This window comes from Xenopus laevis, chromosome 7S (genome assembly GCF_017654675.1).
Source record: "Xenopus laevis strain J_2021 chromosome 7S, Xenopus_laevis_v10.1, whole genome shotgun sequence".
Classification (NCBI taxonomy): Eukaryota; Metazoa; Chordata; class Amphibia; order Anura; family Pipidae; genus Xenopus; species Xenopus laevis.
In genome coordinates, this window is record NC_054384.1 from 96,876,586 (window position 1) to 96,889,114 (window position 12,529).

Here is a 12,529-nt window from a genome sequence, read left to right on the forward strand (position 1 = left end):
TCAGTGCGTCTAATCCTGCGCTCCCCTGCAACTGAACACATAAAACCGGAGCGCAGGAGATTGCAGCTTCAAACGCCCTAGGGCCTAAGGGCCCTAAAGTCTTGGGTCTGTCATATTAATTAGGAGGGGGCAATAATTAACCTTCATTCCAAATATCTTACAGGCTTAGATTCATGCCCTGGGCATACAATGTAATGCAGGGGTATAACTGTGGGGTATGACTGCACCAGGAACCTGTGGCTACAGAAACGCACACACTAATATTAAAAGGGATCTCCACCATAATAAAAGTAAATATTCTAAGCAACTTTATGCAGCTGAGATCAGTATCAGTGCCTGTTTATATACTCTGCATTGCTGGTGTTGACTCCTTGAACAATGTAGCAGAAACCAGGTTGCTGTGGACAGTTCAGCATCTATACATAGTGATTTGGACATTCCCCCCCACCCCCCTTTTTGTCGCCTGAGAAAATGCCTGTGTGCCAAGTGCTGCTTGAGGCAAGGTAGTTGAACCCCTGCTTTATAGATATTGCAGTGAACTATATCCTTTTTAAATTAAACCAGAGTGTCTTTACCCTGATTATAATTCATAGCACAGGGATGTACTTAACCTCCCTGACCTGTCACTTATCAGCAACTGAACCCCTTCAATCTTCTTACTATAAGGAGCCTTAATATTCGACTCTGCACCCAGCATGATACCAGTCTCACTCTTTCTCTCTCTCTCTCTCTCTCTCTCTCTCTCTCTCTCTCTCTCTCTCTCTGCATGCGATCTCCCCCTATTGCAGGATATCAAAGCTCCAGCTCTCCCAATCATTGTTTTAATCCCTTAATATTTGAAGTTATCCCACAATGCAGTGCAGGTCCTTGTTCCTCGCAGTTCAGCCGCTGGCCCTTTTCTACATCATTCACTTATTTTCATAAAATTCCTCTATTGCTTCCAACATGTCTGGGGGCTTGAACTACCCACAGTCTCGCATGCAGGGTTTGCCTTTGCAATGGAGCAGATGTGCAGCATTTACGCAAGCTGTGGCCGTAGGAGTTAAATGCAGCCCCAAGCTTATCTTTGATTTGCTCTGGTATAAAGCAGGCAAGCAATTATTCATTCATGGATTACTTGTATATAAAACCTGCACACATGCTTTTTTCACCTCCCACAATCCAGACTGGTTCCATTGAAGCTGGCCATAGACGCAAAAAAGTCGTATGAATCAAGTTTCATGCGATTTTCAGACCATGTGGGGATTGTCCCGTCATTTTTTTCAATATGGTGTTTGGTCGTTTAGCCCATCAGACAGGTTAAAAGATTGCTGTCCGATAATGATAATTTCTCTGCATGTATTGCCTATCTGACGATTAATGATAGGCAATTTATTTGCCAGGCGTGAATTTGCCGCACCCAAAAAAAATTGACAATTTAACACGCGCCCATTGACTTCAATGCAATCGGACAAAATAGGCACGTATCAAATTGTCGCCGGTGCCAAAATTCGAGTTTTGCTAATTTTTTTTGCCGTTTCTCGAATTTCACAGGAAATTTGCGGATTTTTTTGGTGAAACGAAACAAATTCGCCGATCACTACTGATGATATCAGTGGGTGACTGTCACTACTATATTGTCGGACATAACTTTTGTACAATTGCTGTCGCGGCAAGAACATCCTCTGATTTGTTCTTTTGCTCCTTTATTTAATCTGAATGGTTCGTGGCTAGGGTTGCCACCTTTTTTGGAAAAAAAAATACCGGCCTTCCTGTATTTTTAGATTTTTCCGTATTAATAACATTGGCGTTGAGCATAATTTTTACCCGCCATGCCAGTGAAATACCGGCCAGGTGGCAACCCTATTAGTGGCAGGTTCAGAAGATTGCAATGTCCAACCGTTCGTCTGATACAAGGGTAAAATCTGCACGTCTATGGCCTTCTTAAGTCCATTAGTCTGTCTGCTAATCTTTTTATGATTTTATCTACTCCAGTCCTAAAGCTATAGTTTCATTTTAATCCAAGTTTATATGAGAATCCCTTTATAAACATATTTGGGCTGCCCTTTTAAGGGGGAGGCACATGTAATGTCTATACTTATAGGACCTGGCACTCTTTATGCATGGAATTGGCAATGGCTGGGTATTGAACAAGAGTGGATAAGAAGTGGAAGCCTGTGTAGGGTTAAATAATCTTGAGATTTCTAGAGTGCTACAGTATATCAGGTCCATCAGAGCTGTTGTTATATGAGGGAGGAACTGTGCCTAGGTTAGCCAAGTTTCATGGAAATTTATACCAGCCTTCCTATACTTTTATATTTTATTGGTCAGTTGGCAAGACTAATTGTGTCCCTCGTTGTTTGGGTCTGCAAATAGGGAGATCTCTTGCAAGTAGCTGTTCAGGAAACCCATATGCTGGTTAGGGGAGTGGTTGCATGCTGTCCAGTTTGGCCATTGCCATGGACATAGTGTAGACCAAGAAATCACTAATCTTTTGTAACTCTCTTGTTTCTGGACCTGCTTGTCCATCCAAAACTGGCAATTGGCAGATGAAAAGTACAGTCTTGTCGGACTGACATATATCCAATGGCACTCATTAGCAGGCCTGTCTCCTGGCCATAAATGCATAAGCTATTGGGCATGGCCAGAATTGATTAATAGGACACGATTGGAAATGCTGGGAGTCGAATAACTGCTGCAAGTTGGACAACCCCACCACTCCTAAGACAAACCCTTTGTGATTTCAGATCTACATCTTTGAAACGTTGTTGTACATTTCCCTCTGTCTACAGACTAACTAACCTCTGCTTAATTAAGAACTGTGTGTGCCTATATGCTTGTGTAAAGACATTGTGTAAGTGCCATTAGGAACCGTCTCAGAACTTGGCTTGGTACTAATGCTTTCTAGTTGTGTCTCATAGGGGCCAGTAGAGGACCATACTGCATATGTTTTTGACCCCTATGTTTTTATAAAGTAAACAGTCTTCACCTGTTGCAGAACTACAACTGAAACTGAACTGCAAGGTCTCAAGTTGGGGAAAAAAGCTAGAAAATCCAGAGTTTGACCACTTTACTTTAGTTTGCGAATTGTGGGCAAAGATTCTAATGTTTTCCTTTCTCCTGTTTGTTCCTAGTTTGGTGTACGGAAGTTCAAGAGGCTCCCACCCAGAGACAGACATCCTACACAGACAGGCGTACGCAACACCTCACCCATTACAGGGCTATGCTACCAATCACCATCCTGCAGGTACAAACATTCTGTTCCACGTGCTTTCCTCAGAACTCTGTCTTAATGACTTCTTTGTTATGAACATGCCTTATGATGGGCCTCAACCCATCAATAATCTAAACCATGCTAAACAATGCTTTTTAAAAGGGAACTCAATTAAATATGCTGTAAATGCTCCCTGAGCACTTTTGCCATTTCAAAATGTGTCCATTTTTGCCAGCTTCTGCAGTAATCTAAGGATCTCCCACCATACTCTGGAGCAAGGGGTCCCCAACCTTTTTTTACCCGTGAGCCACATTCAAATGCAAAAAGAGTTGAGGAGCAACACAAACATGAAATGTCCCTTGAGTGCCAAATAAGGGCTGTGGTTGGCTGTATGGTAGCCCCTATGTGGACTAGCAGCCTACAAGAGGCTCTACTTTGCACTATACTTCGTTTTTATGCAATTAAAATGTTCTTCCAAGCCTGGAATTCAAAAATAAGCTCCTGCTTTGAGGCCACTAGGAGCAACATCCAAGGGGTTGGAGAGCAACATGTTACTCACGAGCTACTGGTTGGGGATCACTTTTGAGTTATATGTAGTAACTTCCAATTCCCACCTTCCTTTATAAGACATGGTTTACTTAATAGTATTTAACACTATGACGAGGTATCGCCAAGCTTCTTCACTGAAACCATCATAATCGTCTTCTTCTTGATCTCGTAGCTGTACAAACGCCACTAATATCGTATGTGTATGGTGCCCTACTGAGTTTGACCAGTATCCATGTGCTATGAATATCATTTGGTTCAGGATAAACTCTTTCTGGCCTTATAATGGGTATTGTTTATTACTTTTTAATATTTAGGCCATCTGCTTATATATTTCCCTACCTACCGGTATGGGATCTGTTATCCAGAAAGCTCCAAATTACAGATAAACTGTCTCCGTTTTATCCAAATAATAAAAATTAGTTTTAAATTATTTCCTTTTTCTCTGTAATAATAAAACAGTACCTTGTACTTGATCCCAACTAAGATATAATTAATCCTTATTGGAGGCAAAACCAGCCTATTGGGTTTATTTAATTTTTAAATGAATTTTAAGTAGACTTAAGGTATGAAGATCCAAATTATGGAAAGATCCATTATCTGGAAAACCCCAGTTTCTGAGGATTCTGAATAACCAGTTCATTACCTGTATTACATTTATTGCCCAGTTAATATAGCGCTGATACCTTGATTTTACACTGTTAATTGCATCGTTAACTAGTTTGGCTATCCACATCAACCTTTTATTGTTCTTTTTTTTCTCAGGACTGTCTGGGTTGTTTGAGACTGGCCTCCATCATGCCAGCAGTGGCGCGCCAGATGCTTCCGTCATGAACCTCATCTCTGCTCTAGAGTCTCGAGCCCCTCAGCCAGGACCATCAGCCTCATCCTTACTTTCCCAGTTTCGCACACCCTCATGGCAAACAGGTACTAAAACGTATACATCTTTCTCTATCAGCAATAGTAACCAATCGTTAATTAGTTCTGATCAGTCCGCTGCAAGTTAGAAAATTAAAGTATAAGTAAACCTTTAAAATAAGTGAATGTAAAATCGACAAGGGTAAGAAGATATTGATTTATTGTTACCATTAAAGGAAAACTATACCCCCCGAACAATAAAAAATATATTGCATAAAACAGCTCATATATAAAACCCTGCTTCATGTAAATAAACCATGTTCCTAATATATACTTTTTAGTAGTATGTGCACCATTGGGTAATCCTAAATGGAAAACTGCCATTTTAAAAAATAAGGTCCATCCCCTGGGATCGTTGGATTCACGGTGCACACAAACAAACCATACATGTTAGGCCACATGAGCCAATTAAAAGACAGAGTTGTGTCTTTTGCTTCCACACTTCTTCCTGTTACAGTTAGAGCTGCAGTATTTCTGGTCAGGTGATCTCTGAGGCAGCATAGGGACAAAATGGTGGTTCATGGCAAGAGATGTAAAAGGACAATATTTACTTAAATATATATTCCAGTTTGGGAAGATTCTTTAATATGCCACTTAATATGATATAAACGATCTGTTTCTTAAGTATTCATTTTGGGGGTAAAGTTTTCCTTTTTTTCAGTTTCCAATTTACATGACTTGGGGCAGCTGGGAAATTGACAATATGTCTAGCCCCATGTCAGATTTCAAAATTGAATATAAAAAAATCAGTTTGCTCTTTTGAGAAATGGATTACAGTGCATAATTCTGCTGGAGCAGCACTATTAACTGATTCATTTTGAAAAAAAATTTTTTTCCCATGACAGTATCCCTTTAATTAATTTTGTTATAACAGTGCCACCTGCTGGTAATTTTATGACCATTCTGACCACCAAATAGTCACAGCACAGAGCGTGTGCAGTGAATCAGCAGAAAAGAAGATGGGGAGCTACTGGGGCATCTTTGGAAACACAGTTCTTTACTGCTAAAGGGATGTGGTTGCCTTGGGCTGGTACAGAAGCACAAAACATAATGTACAAAATTTCTAGCTACTTCTTTAGTTAAGCTTTAGTTTTCTTTTAAATGGTGTCTCAATACACCATAGATTTTGTGACGTGTACTGGACTTATTGGACACAATGGCAGCTATAAATATTCAAAGAGCTCCCGAGGATGGTTTTACCTTTGTATGTTGTGCCATCTGCAATCATAATTGTAAATGTTTAGTGTAAAAGTAAGGTAAATATACACTCAGGGGAGGGCCTTGGTTGGGTGGGGGCACCATCAAACCTTGGCCCTGTGCCCTGCAACAAGTCATGTACCAAATGCATCATCCTTGGGTTTGGATGAATAATGATTTGCCTACATTTAGCTGAATTCTAAACTGAATCCAAAGCCTTATTTGCATATTTAGAGTTAAGAAAAGAATAAAGTTGTCACCTGCCATCCAAAAATTGTCGTGTTTCATCATCAAGAGCGTTAAAGTTACATGTGTTAAAAGTGTATGGTAGAACTGAATTGGAACGTTAAGAATTTGGTGCATTCCTAACTGTAACCAGTGTCGGACTGGCCCACCGGGATACCAGGAAAACTCCTGGTGGGCCAAGGTATCAGTGGGCCCTCATGCTGCTAAACTTTTGGCCAATTTCATGGCCATTCCCTATATCTATGAGAACAAAGAGGCTAAATAGATGGAATAACAGATTATAGTATGTAAACAAAACAGACTAGGAGAATAGAGGTTGATTGAGGAGATGGAGAATAATAGTACTGAGATTGGCCCTAAGGTTTTTGGGTGGGCCCCTGGTGTCCCAGTCCGACACTGACTGTAACACTGGATTGATTTTTTTTGTAGTCGAATACAATCGTTTTGAAAAAGCAGCACCCTCCAGTTGTTGAATCACAAGTAGCGGCATCCCTCAATAAAGTGGCCAATGCATTTAGTAATGAAGCTATTAGCAATATGGTTACAGTGTCTGATTCAAATCTTCTCTCTCTTGTTTTCTAGCCATGCACACGCCGGCTCCAGCAGAGCTCTTTATATCAGGAGCCATTCCGGGATCCGGTACATTTCCATCATCCTCTGCTCTTTCTGCTTACCAACACCCGGCATCATTCAGTGGTAGAAGCTTTCCTGTAACCTCTTCCTTGACACTTCAAGATGCAACCTTCAGTCCCACATCAAATGGACTCCTTTCTCCTCATGACCCTCTCTTGCATATAAAGTCATCGCAGTCCTCCGTTCCCACTTCCCTAAGTTTTGATCGCCTTGGCAGCAGTGTTTTGGGTACTGGACTACCTTCCCAGAGCTCTGCCTATCGCAGTGCCCAAGAATCAGCTTCACGTCACCTTCCTTCTCAGTTCAACCTACTTTCCTCAGAACAAACATCCCAGCTCTATAATGCATCAGTGTTTTCAAGCTCTCCAGCCTCATCAATTGAAAGGGCCATGCCCCGACAAGACAGTGTCATTAAGCACTACCAGCGACCTTCCAGTGCCCAGTCTCAGCTCCCCTCTGCTGCAGCAGCTGCACACTCACTTCAGCACTATCTCAGCTGTGGAGGGAGCTACCAGCAGATGCAGCATCGTTCCAGTTTGTCATGCAGCCCTCTGGGGGACCAGTCACCAGTTAGCAGCGAGGGATCACAACAAAAAAATTCACAGGCACGACAAGAACAGTCTCAAAGCTACAGACCCATAATTCAGTCCCCTGGGTATTCCACCTCTTCATCTTCCAATAAGTCAAAAAGCTACTCTGCTTCTAGGCAAACTCCCAGATCCACCGCCACTCCAAAGTGCCAAAGCATTGCCACCACTGGGCAAACACACAATTACTCTCCCTCCACTCCAAAGCCCAGCTCTGTTATATCGAGCCAGTCTCAGGCTTACTCCCCAGGGCAGCCCCAAAATCTTCTTTCCATGTCTCAGTCCCAAAACTATGCTGTCGCTGTGACTCAGTCACAAGGCTTTACATCCAGCCAAGCCCAGGATCTGACTAGTGGGAGCAAGTCACAGAGCTACAATACTAGCCAATCACAAGGCTTGCAGACCTGTGTAAGTCAAAATCAGACCTACTCCCCAGAGCAGTTGCAGGGGTTGTCATCTGTGGGTCAAATCCCAAGTTACAGTGTGCAGAATGAATCTCATGTGTCTGTAAGTCAAGCTCCAAGTTATGTCCCTGCTCATTCACAAGGTTTACCAACTGCTAGCCCTTCCCTCAGCTACAGCACTTGCCATTCCCCAGCAATGTCTAGTCACTCACAATCTATTGGTTATTCTTCAGTCAGCCATGCCCAAAATCTATCTGACTCTAGCCCCTCTCAGATAATCCGACCCTTGCAGTCTCCAACATCAAACCGCTCTCAAAGTGTGGCTTCCCCTGGACAGTCCCAGAAGTATCTAACATCAGTCCTCTCACCTTCGTTCATGCAAGCTTCCCATTCACAAAGTTATCAGAACTCCCAGCCGCCATTAGAAAGGACATCATCCTACAGCAAACCAAAATCCGACTCAGACCTTCTCTCCACAGAACGTACTGATGATGAAGACTTTCTCATACAGCACCTGCTACAGTCACAAAGCCCTCCACGTGTGTCCTCTGAAAGTCTGGTGGAGTGTGAGGAAAGGTCAAGTAAAAATTTGGGTTATGAGATGAGTAAGACTGAGGAAAGGTATCACCTACAAAGTGTTATAAGGACTAATTCAAGCATAGATAACCAAGGGCTGGAATTGTCTCTTCAAAGCTTAAAAGACAAGAAAAAAAGTGACCGTCATAAGGAATATGCTAATGCTAGGTCAACTCCTGAGTCCTTGGGGACATCTGTTGTCCATTACAGCCATCAGACAGGCCCTATGGATTCCTACGCTCAGGACATGAAAAAGTCAGTGGAACATCTTCCACACATGGACACCTCAACGAAAGACTTGAATTCGGCTCATTCATATCTTCAAAAAACACCTGAGCATGCATCACAGGCCCATAGAATGGTAGCTGAGAGTCAGTCGATGGAGACCCATAGCATGCTTCAAAGCCAGCGAGGCACTCCATTGATGATGGATACCTCTCCTGATCTGCCTCTCTCTCTAACCCACCAGCCTACCACCCAACAGTCACAACTCCTGCAATCTGTTCTAACCCACACTCAGAGTCAGCTGCAGGCACATCAGAGGAAAGTGCAGACACCCATGGATGTGCGTCTTTTGGAATCACAAAGGATCCAAGCTGAAGCACAATCTCCACAGCTACAGATGCAACTGGAGGCTCACTTACAGTCACAGCAAATGCAAGCTCATGTTCGTTCACAGTCTATGGAGGTACATTCACGTTCCCAGTCAATGGAGGCACAGTTAATGGATTCGCATCAGATTCAGACAGACCAGCAACCACCACAACTTCAGGCACAGTTACAGTCAGATCGCATGCAAGCAGAGATGCAGCCTGAAAGGATGCAAGCAGCACTTCAGACTGAGGGCATGGAGGTACTTCCACAGAACAATGGCATGCAAGCTTTATCAAGACCTCAAGAAATCCAGGACTTCCTGGAGCCTGACTTAAATTTAGAAACTCATCTGGGCCAGACGGGCTCTGTCTCATCTCAGCAGCACCTCATGTCTGATGGTGGAGAGGGTTTACGCTTAGATGCTGACTCTTCCCAGCAGGTACCTCAAACTCAAATGGAACCTAAGGATCAGTTTGACAGCCCAAGTCCACAAGGATCCAAGCAACGCTTTGTTCCTTTGACATCCATCTGCTTTCCTGATTCTCTTTTGCAAGATGAAGAAAGGAGCTTTTTCCCTGGAATGGAAGATATGTTCTGCCCCCCTCCATGTGGAAATGATGAGTTTCCGAAGTCTAGTTGTGGGGATGATGGTTCTCAGAGCATGGACAGAAATGAGGCAATGAAGAACAGCTATGAAATGATGCAGTCTAATCAAGGTTATTCAGCTTACTGCACATCTGAAAGTAACGACAATCAACAAAATGTCCACTTAGGTCTGGATTCTGTATCTGTTAAACATGAGTTGCCATCCACTGTAAATACAGAACAGTTAGGTCTGATTCAGTCAAGTCATACTCAGCAAACTTCAGAAGTTAAACCTGGCTTGACATCACCCATCTTCTGTTCTTCAAAACCCAAAAAACTTCTAAAGACGTCATCCTTTCACCTGCTCAAAAAAAGAGAACCCTCTTTCCAGCCTCCTAAGAAGAACTATGCCCAGGAATATGAATTTGAAGATGATGAAGATAAGGAAGATGTTCCTGCAGACATTCGATTAAACAGCCGTAGGCTGCCTGATCTTCTTCCAGACCTTATCTCTAGCTGTCGTACTCGGCCAAACATAAGCCCCATGGGAGATATTGACTTTTGTCCACCCCATATTGATGGACCAAAGAGAAGAGGTCGAAAACCCACCAAACCAAAAAGAGAGGGCCCCCCACGGCCTAGAGGTAGACCAAGAATTAGACCACTAGTAGAACCTCACCCAGTGGGGCATGATGGTAATAGGAGACCCCGTGGAAGAGGAAGAGGGAGAGGCAGGAGAATGGTAGATGATGGAAGAGAACGTATGGCTATGGAGCCTTTAAAACCACTAAAGGTATGTCTGATTAATCTGATTTATATTTGTTCGACACATACTTTAAAGAACAACTAGAAAATGATATGCTAAATGTTATCATGTAAATGTCTTTAGTATGAAAGTGACTGTGTTTTTAGACACCCAAACAACTCACATGAAGCTTGAGATACAACATGAGTGGGTTTTTTTCTGTTTTCATATTTATATATTTTACTCGATGGAAAGGTTAATTTTCTGATCAGGTTTTTGCCATCTCCATCTTGTTTTCCTATCTTCTCTGCCAGATCAAACTGCAGGTGCCAAAAGAGAATGATACTTTGCAGATTGAACAAGCTGAGATGCTCCCTCCTCCACAGGAAAATGCATTGGACAACAGCCAGACTCGGGAGAAGATCAAGCAGAAGATCAAGGAGGTTGAAGAAAAGCAGCCAGAAATAAAATCAGGCTTCATGGCCTCATTCCTGGATTTTCTCAAATCAGGCAAGAGGCAGCAGCTGCCCACCGCCACTACAAGTCCCTCAAAGAACCGGCCACCATCTGCACAACAAGCCTCTCAGGCTTCGTTTGGAATGGCCTCTCAAATGCTTTCTGGTACTCTAGACTCAGCAGAGAGCGATAGCCTGGTGATGAGTTGCACCAGTCCCGGCAAAAGGCTGGATGATGAGTTGAAGCGAAATTTGGAAACTCTACCTTCTTTTTCTTCAGATGAGGAGGATTCAGTCAGCAAAAACCAAGATCTGCAAAAGAGCATCACGTCGGCCATCTCTGCTCTCTATGACCCGACTGACCGCAAGGAAGCAGAGAACACAGGTCAGTATGGGGCAGAATTAAGTTGCAGTTGGTCATGGGAAACAGACTTCTAGGGTTTTTTTTTGGTTTTTTTTATTCTAAAGTTAGACTACCCAACCTGTAAACCTTTGATAGCTCTGCCAGTTGTTTGTCAATAACAAATGAAGAGCGAGAAGTGGGTACATTGACATTTTGCATACTGTGTCTACTATCCTCCACTCTTTGTACTAACAACCATTGAATGGCTGCTGCTGTTGCCATCTTTACCACTCTTCCTACCGTCAACATTTGCTCATTTAGCCTTGGTAACATGTTCATTCACAGATATCTGTATTGTTTGGTGGAGCAAAATGTCCTAAAGTGCAGAATGTTGTTTCCAACTTGACTAAATTTGTGCCGTATCTTGCTTTTCAAGCACCCCCTGTGGTCGAGGAAAAAGTGTCCAGCCCCGTGCCATCAGAACCTTCACCCCAGCAGGAGACCACAGCCCCAGCATCACCACCATCTCCACCATCTCCAGCATCTCCACCATCTCCACCATCTCCACCATCACCCCAAGAAACACATGTTCCACCACCACCTGAGGAACCCCCTGCCCAATCATCTCCAGAGCAGGAAGAACCCGAAGACTCCAGACCTCTTCACCTTGCCAAGAAACAGGAGAGTGCAGCCATCTGTGAAGAGACAGATGAAGAGGATGTCGAGAGCAGTGGTGAGGGCATCTTCCGAGAAAGGGATGAGTTTGTTATCCGTGTTGAAGATATCCAGGCTCTAAAGGTATATCTTATAAAATAAACTTGGGTTAATTCACAAGGGGATGCTTCCTGTGGTGGTTTGTTCTATAATCCAGAAACAGTCCTGTTTGCTGGGCTGATATATATCTGACAAACATTTTCATTATTTCTTCTGTAGTTATGATTGGATTTAGTTATATGCCATTTCTTGAATTTGACAGCTAAAGCCCCATAAAGAAATGATGTACCTTATTCTGTATAGCTGTCGTACCATCTTTAAAGTACAGGGGTCCTCTGACTGTAAATGCCTCCAGTCCCTGAAGCTCCATATCATCTGGTATGTACAGAGTGGGCTGCTGTTAGTGCAAACTGATGAGGCTCAGAGCAGCTTAAAGGGATACTGTCATGGGAAAACATGTTTTTTTTCAAAACGCATCAGTTAATAGTGCTACTCCAGCAGACTTCTGCAATGAAATCCAATTCTCAAAAGAGCAAACAGAATTTTTTTTATATTCAATTTTGGCACCTGACATGGGGCTAGACATATTGTCAGTTTCCCAGCTGCCCCAGTCATATGACTTGTGCCTGCACTTTCTGGCAGGCTGTTATTTCTCCTACTTAGGGTAAGGCCACACTGGGCGTTTTGGGGAGATTTGGTCGCCTGGCCAAGTGTGGCCTTACCCTTTATGTAACTGAATCAGTCTCAGTGGGACTTGGCTTTTACTATTGAGTGTTGATTTTAGATCTACCAA

At 43.0% G+C, this 12,529-nt stretch overlaps 1 protein-coding gene across 2 annotated transcripts in view; it reads left to right on the plus strand.

Annotated features, from left to right (window-relative positions):
- prr12.S (proline rich 12 S homeolog) overlaps nt 1-12,529 on the plus strand; it is a 77,710-nt gene that overhangs the window by 45,572 nt on the left and 19,609 nt on the right. Inside the window, exons 2-7 of one of the 2 annotated variants that reach the window (NM_001096584.2) lie at nt 3,114-3,226; nt 4,505-4,666; nt 6,683-10,272; nt 10,539-10,734; nt 10,960-11,064; nt 11,459-11,820. In NM_001096584.2, coding sequence (NP_001090053.2) covers nt 3,114-3,226; nt 4,505-4,666; nt 6,683-10,272; nt 10,539-10,734; nt 10,960-11,064; nt 11,459-11,820 — 4,528 coding nt within the window. Of the gene's footprint in view, nt 1-3,113; nt 3,227-4,504; nt 4,667-6,682; nt 10,273-10,538; nt 11,065-11,458; nt 11,821-12,529 lie in introns of both variants that reach the window. The other variant, XM_041570595.1, reaches the window with a different exon arrangement.